At 38.9% G+C, this 12,895-nt stretch overlaps 1 protein-coding gene and 1 long non-coding RNA gene across 3 annotated transcripts in view; both read right to left on the bottom strand.

The window, feature by feature from the left end:
• The window catches only part of ldlrad4b (low density lipoprotein receptor class A domain containing 4b), a 51,245-nt gene that overhangs the window by 4,092 nt on the left and 34,258 nt on the right, over nucleotides 1-12,895 (bottom strand). For both annotated transcript variants that reach the window (XM_082149565.1, XM_082149566.1), the window contains 2 exons: nucleotides 6,685-6,839; nucleotides 3,350-3,400 (listed from right to left, as the gene is read on the bottom strand). In XM_082149565.1, the coding sequence (XP_082005691.1) occupies nucleotides 3,350-3,400; nucleotides 6,685-6,839 (206 nt within the window). The remainder of the gene's footprint in view (nucleotides 1-3,349; nucleotides 3,401-6,684; nucleotides 6,840-12,895) is intronic.
• On the bottom strand, nucleotides 8-3,245 carry LOC309483644. The gene is made up of 3 exons (XR_014200609.1): nucleotides 2,271-3,245; nucleotides 1,443-2,221; nucleotides 8-570 (listed from the first exon to the last, which is right to left on the bottom strand). It is a non-coding gene; the product is annotated as an uncharacterized lncRNA (long non-coding RNA).

Raw genomic sequence — 12,895 nt, 5'->3', positions numbered from 1 at the left:
TGCGGAGGACAAGAGAGAGAATCCAAGAACAAAATGAAAATCTGCCCTCTTAGCTATAAAGTCGTATAATCAGTAACTAATAATTAGACATTAGCAAATACTATTATCCAAAGTTTAAGGGCACAATGGGAGTAGTAGTTCAAGGATCATCCCTTGTAGGGTTTGAACCAGCAACTTTTCAATTACCAGTCCAGATCTTTGACCACAGGGTGTAATCCAAAACTAGGGGTATAACTAGGGTTGGGTACCGAAACCCGGTTCCAATAGGGAACCGGTTCCGACGTAAACGGTAGTAACGAGACCGAATAAGAACGAAACTTTCGGTGCCTGACTTTTTTCACCGCGCCCTATAAAACATCTCGCGGCACGAATGATCCAATAACAAAACATCTCCAGTTAACCAGCAGAGCATTCATTTAGTTCGTTTGTTAAATAAGAGACGATCTAGCGCTGAACTGTGTTTTTTAAATCAAGTGATCAAAGTGCTCGTTGCCGCTGCGATCAGTGGCGCTGATACAGTGTTTTCTCTTGTGGCTCGCGCACACCGCACTTTCTTCACTCGGACGCGCGCTTCAATACGTTGCAGAGATCGATCTATTTATGAGGCGCCGTCTATATGAGTATGTGTGCGGAGAGTTTGTGTGTGCGTGCCCGCGTCTCAGATGAGTATGTGTGCGGAGAGTTTGTGTGTGCGTGCCCGCGTCTCAGATGAGTATGTGCGCGGAGAGTTTGTGTGTGCGTGCCCGCGTCTCAGATGAGTATGTGTGCGGAGAGTTTGTGTGTGCGTGCCCGCGTCTCAGATGAGTATGTGTGCGGAGAGTTTGTGTGTGCGTGCCCGCGTCTCAGATGAGTATGTGTGCGGAGAGTTTGTGTGTGCGTGCCCGCGTCTCAGATGAGTATGTGCGCGGAGAGTTTGTGTGTGCGTGCCCGCGTCTCAGATGAGTATGTGCGCGGAGAGTTTGTGTGTGCGTGCCCGCGTCTCAGATGAGTATGTGCGCGGAGAGTTTGTGTGTGCGTGCCCGCGTCTCAGATGAGTATGTGCGCGGAGAGTTTGTGTGTGCGTGCCCGCGTCTCAGATGAGTATGTGCGCGGAGAGTTTGTGTGTGCGTGCCCGCGTCTCAGATGAGTATGTGCGCGGAGAGTTCCTTGTGTCTCGTGTGTGTAGAGTTTGCGTGTGTGTGCGTGAGCGACTTTAGATGTGACGTTGTGCATTTCATATAGTTGGAGCATTGAGCAGTATACATGTATGTGTGACTACTTAGTATATGTGTATGCAAGCGTTTTATGTGTGCGTGAATGAAGTTCGATTTAAGCCCTAGACGGCGCCTCATATCTATTCGTTCTGGTGAAATCACAAAATATAATGCACACAAAGTGTCCCTGCTTGATATACAACCACTGATGAGCATAATCGATTTAAATATTTTTTTTTTAAAAAAAACAAAAACAACCTACGAATGCGGATTAGAACCCAAAACCTCTGACACTCTTGACTAAAGTTCAAGTTCAGCTGCAGTGTTCCTCTTCTGGTAAGTCTAGTATTTTAATGCCAACTGCAAATCTTGCATATCAAGTATGAAGTACATCAAGTATATTTATATGAGGCTATACTAGTATGCGTGTTAAATATTTCTGCTCAGTGTCAGATATTTCTCTGTTTTGTGAAAGTCTATAATATATAATATAATATATATATAATATATATAAATAATATGAGAAGACAAAATTTTTATCTTAACTTTATCTTAACTCAGCTACATCAGTAGCCTTTTAAACGGCACAATTTTTTATTTAATCAGAAATCAGAAAATCTTTTTCAGAAAACACACACAGGTATTATTTTTTGATAAAGTGTGTGCGGTTTCGTTTTCTTAAGTACCGGTTTAAGAACCGTTTAAGCACCGGAACCGTTTGAAAAATACAGAGTAGGTACTGGTATCGGATAAAACCCAACCAATACCCAACCCTAGGTATAACGGTACATAGAAGTCACGGTTCGGTAAGTACCTCGGTTTTGGGGTCACGTTTCGAAACGAGTTCGGTACAACAGGAAAAAGCAACAAATCCCCAATGCTAGGTTTCTTTGCAATTTGCACTACTTTGTTCAAAAAAAGTTTGTTCCACATAGCAGCATTTAGTCCCCCCTGAGGTAGGTTAGTACAGTACACCCTCCTTTAGTGTATTAAGCACTACGCACTAAATGTACAAAGGTATTGGTCATCTTTTTTTATAGGGCTGATAAAAAAACAAACCCAAAGGTATTGGGTCACAATCAGCTACAAAACTGAAAATCATCTCTTGAGTTATAAAAGTACAAAAATAAAAAGAATAATGAAAAAATAACACTTGATACATTTTTAAGCTATATTACCCAGCCCCATACCACATAACAAGATAGAGAAAGAGAGAATGAGTCTATATGATTATCTAGAACAACATCCAAATAAATCCATTTTTACAACAGACAAAATTGTTCATTCAGAATAATGGTATTCTACTCATGTCACATCCACACAGATAAAAAAAAATGACTCTACCATTTCCATATAAACTCACCAGAGCCCCAAACTTAAACAGTCCCCAGTCCAGACATTAGTATGCTAATATGCAGCTGATAAAATATCCTCATATGAGTGAAATCTGCATGTCAGTTAGCCAATGAGATCAGCCTCATTACTGCAGGGGCCACGTTTACATTAGCGAGTTGGATACTGATGGGAGGCAATTTACGCAGATAGACTGTGAGTGTCTGGTCTCTCAGACGACCGTCTAGACGCTGCCAGAGGAGGGTGAGAGATTAATGAACTGCTGAGAGGCTGCATCCCGGTGAGAGAGACCCCCCCCCCCACACACACAAACAATGAATATATATGCATGTATTCTCTCCACCCGCACACACACACAATATTTTAAGCGCTATCACTCACAGACACAGTCTCAGAGCCTATCCTCCCTCACATACGCCTACACTGAGAAGCACAGGCACACTCAGGCATATGACACAGCATACACTTGAGGAGACTTCACTGCTTGTTACAGGCAGTGCCATTTATACAAGGAGAACAACAACCATTGAAACAAGCTCCTTAGAGTATAGGCACCACACACACACACACACACACACACACACACACACACACACACACACACACACACACACACACACACACACACACACACACACACACACACACACACACACACACACACACACACACACACACACACACACACACACACACACACACACACACACACACACACACACACACACACACACACACACACACACACACACACACACACACACACACACACACACACACACACACACACACACACACCTTACCTCAGATGCTCCTTGTCTCAGCCCATTATCTGATGGCCACAAAGAACCCTCCTACAAACAAGGATGAAAAATACACAGATGTAATATTGTGAATTACTTGCAATTTAAGATAGCATAGTCTATCATAAAAATCGTATAATATTGACACTAAAATATTGATACATAATAACTAGAACAATATTATTTTGTTAACACCTGACTGTTGATTAAAGAGGAACATTTAAAATTTATGTCAAATAATAGTTCACTCACTGTCATAAATGAAAATATCAGAAATATTCCGAAATCATTAACCTAAACGCCATTAAAATATAAATGAATACATAAGTATATAATATTAATAATAATAAAAAATAAATCAAACACCTGCTTGTTAAACTGTAATAATGCTCTGTGATCTCATATACCCATATTTAAAAATGCATGGATGACATTAAAAAACAAACTAAAATAATAATGTAATATAATATAACATAACATAACTTCAATCAATAATTATTCTTCAATAAATAAATAAACAACCTGTTTGTCAAACCCTAATTATATTTCATACAGAGCTCAGTCAAATTCTAATGATGCTCCGTGCTTACATCAATATTTAAATTTCATGGATGACATTTAAAAAAATAAATAAATAAATACAACAAAGCAATGTGTTAAACCCTAATTATATCCATTTTAAAAATCAGACAGATTCCATTTGTTAGACTCTAATAATTCTCTGTACCTATATATCCATTCGAATTAAAAAGCCTAAACAAAACCATGGAGTAACATTCTCCCAGACATCGCTGCTTGCCTCCCTCGCTGGCTTCCCTCCCCCTTACGTTCCCTCATGAATGAAAATGAAAAGTCCTAGTCATTTAGCAGTCTCTCCCGAGTGCTGCAGTGGGCTGCGCGTGTCTATTTGACTGGCGTCTAGACAGAACTGCTGAATGCAATCAAAATGCCCTAGTCTCAGAGGGACACTGCCATTGTGTCTCTTCCAAAACACATTTTTCTGAAGGAGTAATATGTCGCGTTTTAATTACATGTAGTGCATCCAGTCATATATACTATGTCCTTATGCAGCAGCGTTCGGTTTTCCATGAAAATTCTCATCCAGTTGCCCATTGCGGGAATAACTTAGACCTCATGCACTAAATTTTTGAAGTAATATAATCAATATGATTAATTTCCTGCAGTCGGTCTGGTTATAAACTGTACAAATGTACCGAAAATCATCCCTCGGGTGAGATGAGACACAACACCCCACCCCACACACACACGCAGAGCTCTCTCTCATCAGCTCAGTGCACTGCTGCAAGTTATTTTGGATTAGACACAAAGAAGACCTTTCCAGAAGTAAACAACACACACACACACACACACACACACACACACACACACACACACACACACACACACACACACACACACACACACACTAGGGCTGTGCAATTAATTGAATTTCGATTTCAATTTCGATTTTTGCTCCCAACAATCACCAAAATAGTATAATCGAGTAAAAACGATTATTTTGCCATTTTCTGTTTTGAAAGAACGCTCTTATTTTGTCTTGTGTTCTGAATGACACGCGCACATCCGCCCTTCCCTATGCCGTAAACTCTCTCAGCTTGAATGTTTAAACTGATAAGACTTAAAAAGAAGTGAAAATGATAAACTTTAGTTACGATGTAATGCTGGCCCGATTGTACAAGTGACAATTCCATCATGTCCCGACTCATAAACGCGAGAGTGTAGTTTCGACGCTTGCCTTGTCCAGCGCATTTTGAGAGAGAGAGAGAGAGAGAGAGACGCAGCACCGCTGAACACTCACGCGCTGAACACAATTGCGTCTTGGAGAAAGTTTTTAAATTATTGATTTGATTTTATAATCTTTGTGGATTCATTTAAGATACTCATACAATCTACATGCTAAAGTGAATCAATGTTTGTGGGGGAATTTCCCGCATTATAAGTGCTAGATCTGCGGGAATGATTAAAATACTCATTGAAGGAGCCTATTATCTGTTACATTATTTATTTTAATAGTTCAAAAAGTACAATCAATGTTCAAATTTCGATTTTTTAAGAATTGTTGAAAGGTGTGTTTGGTGACACTTTACAATAAGGTTCATTAATTAGCATTATAACTAACTTACCTTTGTTAAGATTAACTAATAATGAACAATAATTCTACAGCATCTTAGTTAATATTAATTTCACCATTTACTAATACGTTATTAAAATGAAAGGTTGTATTTGTTAACATTAGTTAATGCACTGTAAACTAACATGAACAAACAATGAACAGCTGTATTTTTATTAACTAGCATTAAAAAAGATTAATAAATACTGTAACAAATGTTTTTCTCATTGTTAGTTCATGTTAGTTAATACATTAACTAATGTTAACTAATTAACATTATTGTAAAGTGTTACCGTGTCTTTTTAATAAATGCAACACGTTCCCAGTCATGTGAAATAATCGTGTTACATAATCGTGATTTCAATATTGACCAAAATAATCGTGATTATGATTTTTTCCATAATCGAGCAGCCCTAACACACACACACACACACACACACACACACACACACACACACACACACACACACACACACACACACACACACACACACACACGTCACTGTGTTTTTTTTAGGCCCTGCTGTTTTCTTCTTTTGAAAGATAAAAGCTCACCCGCATAATATATACCAAATAAGGTTTAGAGATGACACAGCAGGTGAAAAATACATCTATTCAGCATAAGAAATTGATCTCAGCCTGGAATACGTCAAGGAACTGTGATGTTTTTGAATTAAAATATGATATAAGATGGTGCTTGTTGTCCTAGATTTGATGATCCTTATGAGCTTTCCTGCTCTTGGACACTGGAACTCACTTCACAGTATCTTTGTGAAGTCTCATCAATTTCTGCCTTCCAAAAACTGTTGAAAACTCATTTGATTTCTCTGTGCTACTCACTCCCTTTTAGTTCTGCTGTTGATTTACTGAAATATTCTGCTCATTTCTGCTTCCCGTTTTCATGCCACACTGCTTTGTTGTTTACATTTCATATTATTCCCATGTTTCTTGTAATTAATTGCTCATCATGCCCTTTCATATTTAGCAATAATGCTCTGTAAAGCAATGTTAGACAGCAGAGAAGAGACAGGAAATTAGTGGCAGCTTATGTGTTCCACATGAACCATATGAACTTCTAGGCCACGCCTCATACATACAATTTTAGTTTATTCCTGCCCAGGGCTCATCTAAATATTTGAGGAAGGTTGACGGAAGGTTTTCAAAGTGTTTAAGCAGAGGTGCTGCTGTCAGGATGGGGTCTTACCGGCTGCAGAGAGAGATCCTGACTCTGTGCCTGACTTGCCCGGCTCAGGAACGACCACGTGGTGAGCTTGTAGTGGTTGAGCAGGCACACGACCACCACGACCATCACAGTCATCACGACGATTATGATCACGATCTGCACAAACTCCAGTTCAGCTGCAACATAAAAAAACAAAAAGAGCTTAGAACAGTGCAGAATGGGGGAAACAAAAACAGATCTTGTGTACAATCAGGAAATCTATATAATATTCATTTTAACCAAAAGATGGCAGCAGAGTCAAATCAACATCATTATGACTACAGTCTCCCAAATTGGTGATATCATCTGGCAAAAAAAAAAGAAAAAAAGGTGAGAGCCATTTTGGTTTGCTATGGACAACAGTAAGAAAATTGTTCACTAGGATAGTTCACTGACCTGAAGCAAGATCACTAGTATAGCAAGACCTTTGCTGTGAAATTAGGTGTGTAAGCTAAGCTATAGAAATTGGATCAGCATTTGTAATTGCATTACATATTTATTCCCTTAGCATAAGCAATATTTTTCTCAAATAATATCACTATATATTTCAAAGGCTGTTCACGCAAAAATTAAAAAAATTGTCATGACACCCTCATATCGTTCCAAAACCTTTAAAGGGATACTTCCACTTTAAAATGAAAATTCTGTCATCATATACTCACCCTCATGTTGTTTCAATCCTTTATGAATTTCTTTCTTCTGCTGAACAGAAAGTAAGATATTTAGAAGAATGTCAGTAACTAGACAGTTTCTGGTCTCATTGACTTCCATAGTATATTTTTTTTCTTACTATGGAAGTCAATGAGACCAGAAACTGTCTAGTTACTGACATTCTTCTAAATATCTTCCTTTCTGTTCAGCAGAAGAAAGAAATTCATACAGGTTTGAAACAACATGAGGGTGAGTATATGATGACAGAATTTTAATTTTAAAGTGGAGTATTTTAAAGTTGCGCTGTTGACAGTCCAAACAACTTCCACTTTGTTGCTTCAAAAGTTCATAGAGAGATCTTAAAACTAATCCATATGAATTGAGCGGTTTAGTCCAAATTTTCTGAAGAGACTTATATATATATATATATATATATATATAAATTGTTTTAATTATTTTAAAAGTATTTCAGTAATTCTGTAATTTTAGTAATTCAGTAATTCTAGGATATAGAACATTATAATATATATAATTCAGAAAATCTTCGTTTAAGTTCCTCAGAATTAAGAGGTTTGGGACGACATGAGGTTGACTATGAAAATTAAGAATCTTTAAAATTCTCCTTTTATGTTCTATGAAATAAATAACAGCATACAGTACTGATTTAGAATGACATTAGGGTGAGCAAATAAATGAAAAGTTAACGCAAAAAGTTTCTGTCATTAAGTAACAAGGGCAGCTTTTTTCCATTATCCTGGCCTGCAAGAATCAAAGTGATGAAGGTAAACAGCTTGATCGATGTTTCTGAAAATGTGTTCTTTTTGAACATGAGGAACACCCTGCTGGACTCGCACTTGTTCTCTCAGTCAAGACTGTTTCTCAGATGGAGACGCTTGTGGAGTTCACATGCTTTTCAGACAACAAAAATGAGCTCTCCACCAACTGCGCCGAGGGACCGTTCTGGAACCTCGTTCAGTCGAGTAAACCGAACAGAGAGGCTGAAAGTGAGAGTGTCACGAAGAGAGAATGAAAGAGTGAGTTGTTGCCTGCAGTGCAGTACTGCGGGATACTGGCACTCACACATCAAAAGAAACAAACACTTCTCTCCTAATTTAGGGCATAAGAGGAGGAAGCAAAAGAGGGAGAGAGAGAGCAGAGAGGAGGACACAGAAAGCCAGCCAGACAAAGGAAGTGACAATCAGACAGGAGGGCAGATAAGACAAGGAGAATGAGACTCAGATCAGAATACTGGTAAGACTACAAACGCAAACCTATCAGACTGGAACTGAATCAATACAACACAAAATCACAGCAGGCTTCAAACTAGCCCATGAACGCTGAGCTGTTCCTCTGACTTTAGATCAAAAACACAAGGAAGTCTTTTTAAATGTACAGTGGGGATTTGAGAGTCGATATTTTTAGGATGTTGAAAAATGTAAAACAAAGAAATATTGTGATGTAATAAAAACTTCTGCAGTAATTCTAGGTCACTAATTAAATGAGCATATTTGTAACATTGACCCTGTGAACTTGTTTGTACAAAAGGTCCGATTATTTTGCTTTCACAGAAGTACCGACTCAAATCATAAAAATCACAAAAACCAATTCAAATACATTTTTCATTATCTGGATGAAACCAGTTGATGGACCCCATTGACTTCCATAGTGAAAAAAAACAACAACAATACTATGGAAGTCAATGGGGTCCATCAACTGTTTGGTTACCGACATTCTTCAAAATATCTTCTTTTGTGTTCAACAGAACAAAGAAACCCATACAGGTTTAGAACAACACGAGGTTGAGTAAGTGATGACACAATTTTCATTTTTGAGTGAACTATCCCTTTAAGATGTGCAGATCAGTTTTACAGGCTTCGACTCATGCAACTCTTAAAAACTACACACCAGAACACCCTAGCAACCGCATAGCAAACCCTATCAATGCCACTGAAACCACCTAGAACACCTTAGCAACACACACCAATGTACAAACCATTTAAAACACCTTACAAACTTCATAGCAACACCCTGACAACCACCCTAGCATAGCTGTGGCGAATTACCATGGGCAAGAACCACCCAGATCTTCTGAATAAATTAAATGATAAATAAACAATTAAATAAATAGAAGCAAAACCCTTGAAACCACCTAGAACACCTTAGCAAACAATGTAAAAAAAACCACTGAGAAATTGCATAGCAACACCCTGGTAACAATCCCTAGCATTGTGGTAGCGAGTTTAACATGGGCACCCAGATTTATAGATTTTTTTTTAATAAACAGTAATATATCATATAATATAATATAATTAATTAATTAAATAAATAAAAACTTACAACATACACTCTAGATTCCATTCTTAGAAATGCCTTGTGATTGTTTGCCCTGCTAAATAATACAGCTTAAGCTAAGAGCTTTTGGAACATGAGAGTTGGTTTCTAGCTGGTCTAAGCTGTCAGTAGACATTTTTGGACCAGCAACATGCCAGCTATTGGTGATTAAGCTGGATTTTGGAACATGGTAGCTTGTTAACCAAATAATGACCCACTTACATCAACTAATGACCAGCTTAAACCAGCCAGAAAAACCTGCCACCATGTAAATTCTGTAACACCCAAATCCAGATAAGACACTCCTCCAGTCTAAGTAAAAAAAGCAAGCTCCAAATCCAGCCTAAATCAATATATTAAATGGTCTAATAATTGTAACTCAAAACCTATAAAACCCGTGTAAGGAGCTGTTCTTTGATTGTTACTATGTCCTGTCCAAATCTCCCACAGACACATTCTCTGTCCTATTTAACACTGACCTCTTATGCCAATCACAGTGAGACAGAACGAGAGCGTGAACAAATGAGAGTGGGTCTGGGTATCACAGACTGCAGATTAGCCATACACAGAATGAGTTTCTCTCTGCAGACCACAGAGAGAGGATCAAAATCCATCAGGCCGTTCTGTCACCAGGCAGAGCAGACAGAAAGCGCTAGACCAGACGAGAGCGAGAGAGAGAGTGTGTGGGAGAAGGGGGGGGGGGGGGGGCACTGTGTGTGTGAGAGACAGAGGCAGAGAATAGAGATTTGTAGATGGAGAGAAGCAAAGTGTCTTGAAGGTGACATATTCAGTGGAGTAGATGGAGGTCACGTCTGTAGGTGTCATTACTTCCTGTCCAGAGTACTTTATAAAATAGCTTATGACAAAGATGGGTCTAATGCAGAGAAAGAGACATCTCCAATTGTCAAGCATAAGTTCTCATTATATTTATGTAGGTTATAATCAGTGGATGTGAATGGTTGTGCTCCAGTCTATCATTTTTCAACAGATGGATACAGATTCATTGAAAACAAAACAAAATGCAAATACATTTAATCACATCTGATATACATCCACTTAGTCCAGCTGCAACATGGGTTTATATATAGAAATGAATGGATTATTGTTTTCTTTCTGATTTTTTGACAACACCAATTTGTCAATGTGAACAGCTATAAAAAAAATAAATAAAAAAAATCGGATCTGAGCAGCAAATCAGAATTGATGATTAAGGCTTGCAGTGTGAACGTAGATTTTTAGATTTAATTTTGGTGCACATGTATTTTCCTTTGTTTCAGGCTGTCTAACTATCAAACACTTGTCAAGTTACATGTTGCTCACTTTAGAATTAATAAATGTAAAAAGCATTTATGCAAGCAGTGTGTTACTTTAGCTATGAAACAGTGTTTAATGAGTTGTCGAGTGCTTTTCTTGAGAGATCCACCAAATTTGATCAGTAGACCTGAAAGCAAAGAACACATAAACTGAATAAGTAGAAACGTATAGCCTATATATTGGTCAAACATATCCACTGATTCGAATTATTGGCTTATTTATACTTTTATTTGTATGCAAAAATGATTGCTCACTCAACTCACTGTGTAAAGAGAACCAGGGAAGGGTCAGGTGCTTTATTTGTCCAACAACGATTGACAAGCAAATTTAATAGCAGTGGTGCGTTAAAGAGAAAACGCAATTCCCAATTTGAAGAGCTTGCATTTATTGTTCACAGTAGTGAACTGCACAAATGTCATGTAATACTCTAGGTTTGCGGAAGATGTGTGTGTGTTTGTGACAATACTCATGTTAACCTGAACCCCCTACTAATCTAACATTCAGAGGTGTGTGTGTGTGTGTGTGTGTTTGTGTGTCAATGACCTTCTGGTGTAGCCAGATCGGTCTAGATGCTTCATGCTACAAACACACACTAATCCTAAATAATTAACACCGTCACACATAACACCAAGTGCCACACACACACACACACACACACACACACACACACACACACACACACACACACACACACACACACACACACACACACACACACACACACACACACACACACACACACACACACACACACACACACACACACACACACACACACACACACACACACACACACACACACACACACGGATCCTCCAGACGGTCTGGGAGATGGGCACTGCGCACCAGACGCTGCATCATGCCAAGCTAGTGCCGGATAACAGGAACAGGTGTGCTTACCTGAGGTCAAACCCTGCCCGCTGTGTACAGGACAACCATATAAGTGTGTCACCACTCAACAACAAACTAAACAGTGCTTTAAAATGTGCAACTTGTCCAAGGTTTTACTGTGCTACATACATACAGCATAAAAGATTTACTGTATATTTCACATTATTGACTGTATTTTTGATCAAATAAATGCAGCCTTGATGAGCATAAGAGGCTTCTTTTAATAAAAAAAATAAAATAAAAGTTTGGGGTAGGTAAGATTTTTTTAATGGTAGTGCATATAACAAATCAGCCAGTTGGATGTTTATTCAATCATTGAGACTTGTTGTAACAGAGCCAGAACTGACTACCTGTGGGCTAGACAGCTTATTTTACAACAGGAAATACATCTTTTTCACAAGACAATCCAAAACCTAAGGCAACATCTCCACTGCAGAGGACGTTTGAAGAGATGGATTAAATTGACAAGTAGAGTGATCTTGTTTGTCAGCGTGTCTATCGCGGTCAGGACACTCCTACATAACATCCAAGTGTTTTGACAGGCAATTGAGAGCTTCAGCAGCGAGACGGCAATGAGCGTTATGACTGTTTACTACTTGACAGAGATCCATGCATCTTTAATATGGAGGACTCTTCGTCTGGGGTCTGATATAATGTGGCATTTCATATGCGCCATGTTTTGTTTTATGGATGTATACGCCTTTTGGTGCTCTAGTGGAAAATTTCCAAAAAGGTCTGACAAACCTGTCTGAGGGCGTTTTGTAAAGGAGCGATCACACAGGTTGTCTGTGTGCTGAAATGAAAGGCCAGAGGCATGCAGGGACAGCGAGCGAACAACACAAAACAAGCTGGCAGACTGGCACCCTGCTGGGCACCAGGAGAGTGGGCATCCAGCCCAGCCATGCAGAGGAGCCATCAAACAAACAGCACAGACAATCTGAACCAGGTGCCACAGCCACGTTCGCCAACGCAGCCTGGTCTCCGCAGCGATGCAACACGGGAGCTT

This window comes from Leuciscus leuciscus (assembly GCF_965113295.1).
Source record: "Leuciscus leuciscus genome assembly, chromosome: 20".
Taxonomy (NCBI): domain Eukaryota; kingdom Metazoa; phylum Chordata; class Actinopteri; order Cypriniformes; family Leuciscidae; genus Leuciscus; species Leuciscus leuciscus.
Note: the sequence above shows the minus strand (reverse complement) of the source record. Positions and strands in the feature narration are given on the sequence as shown.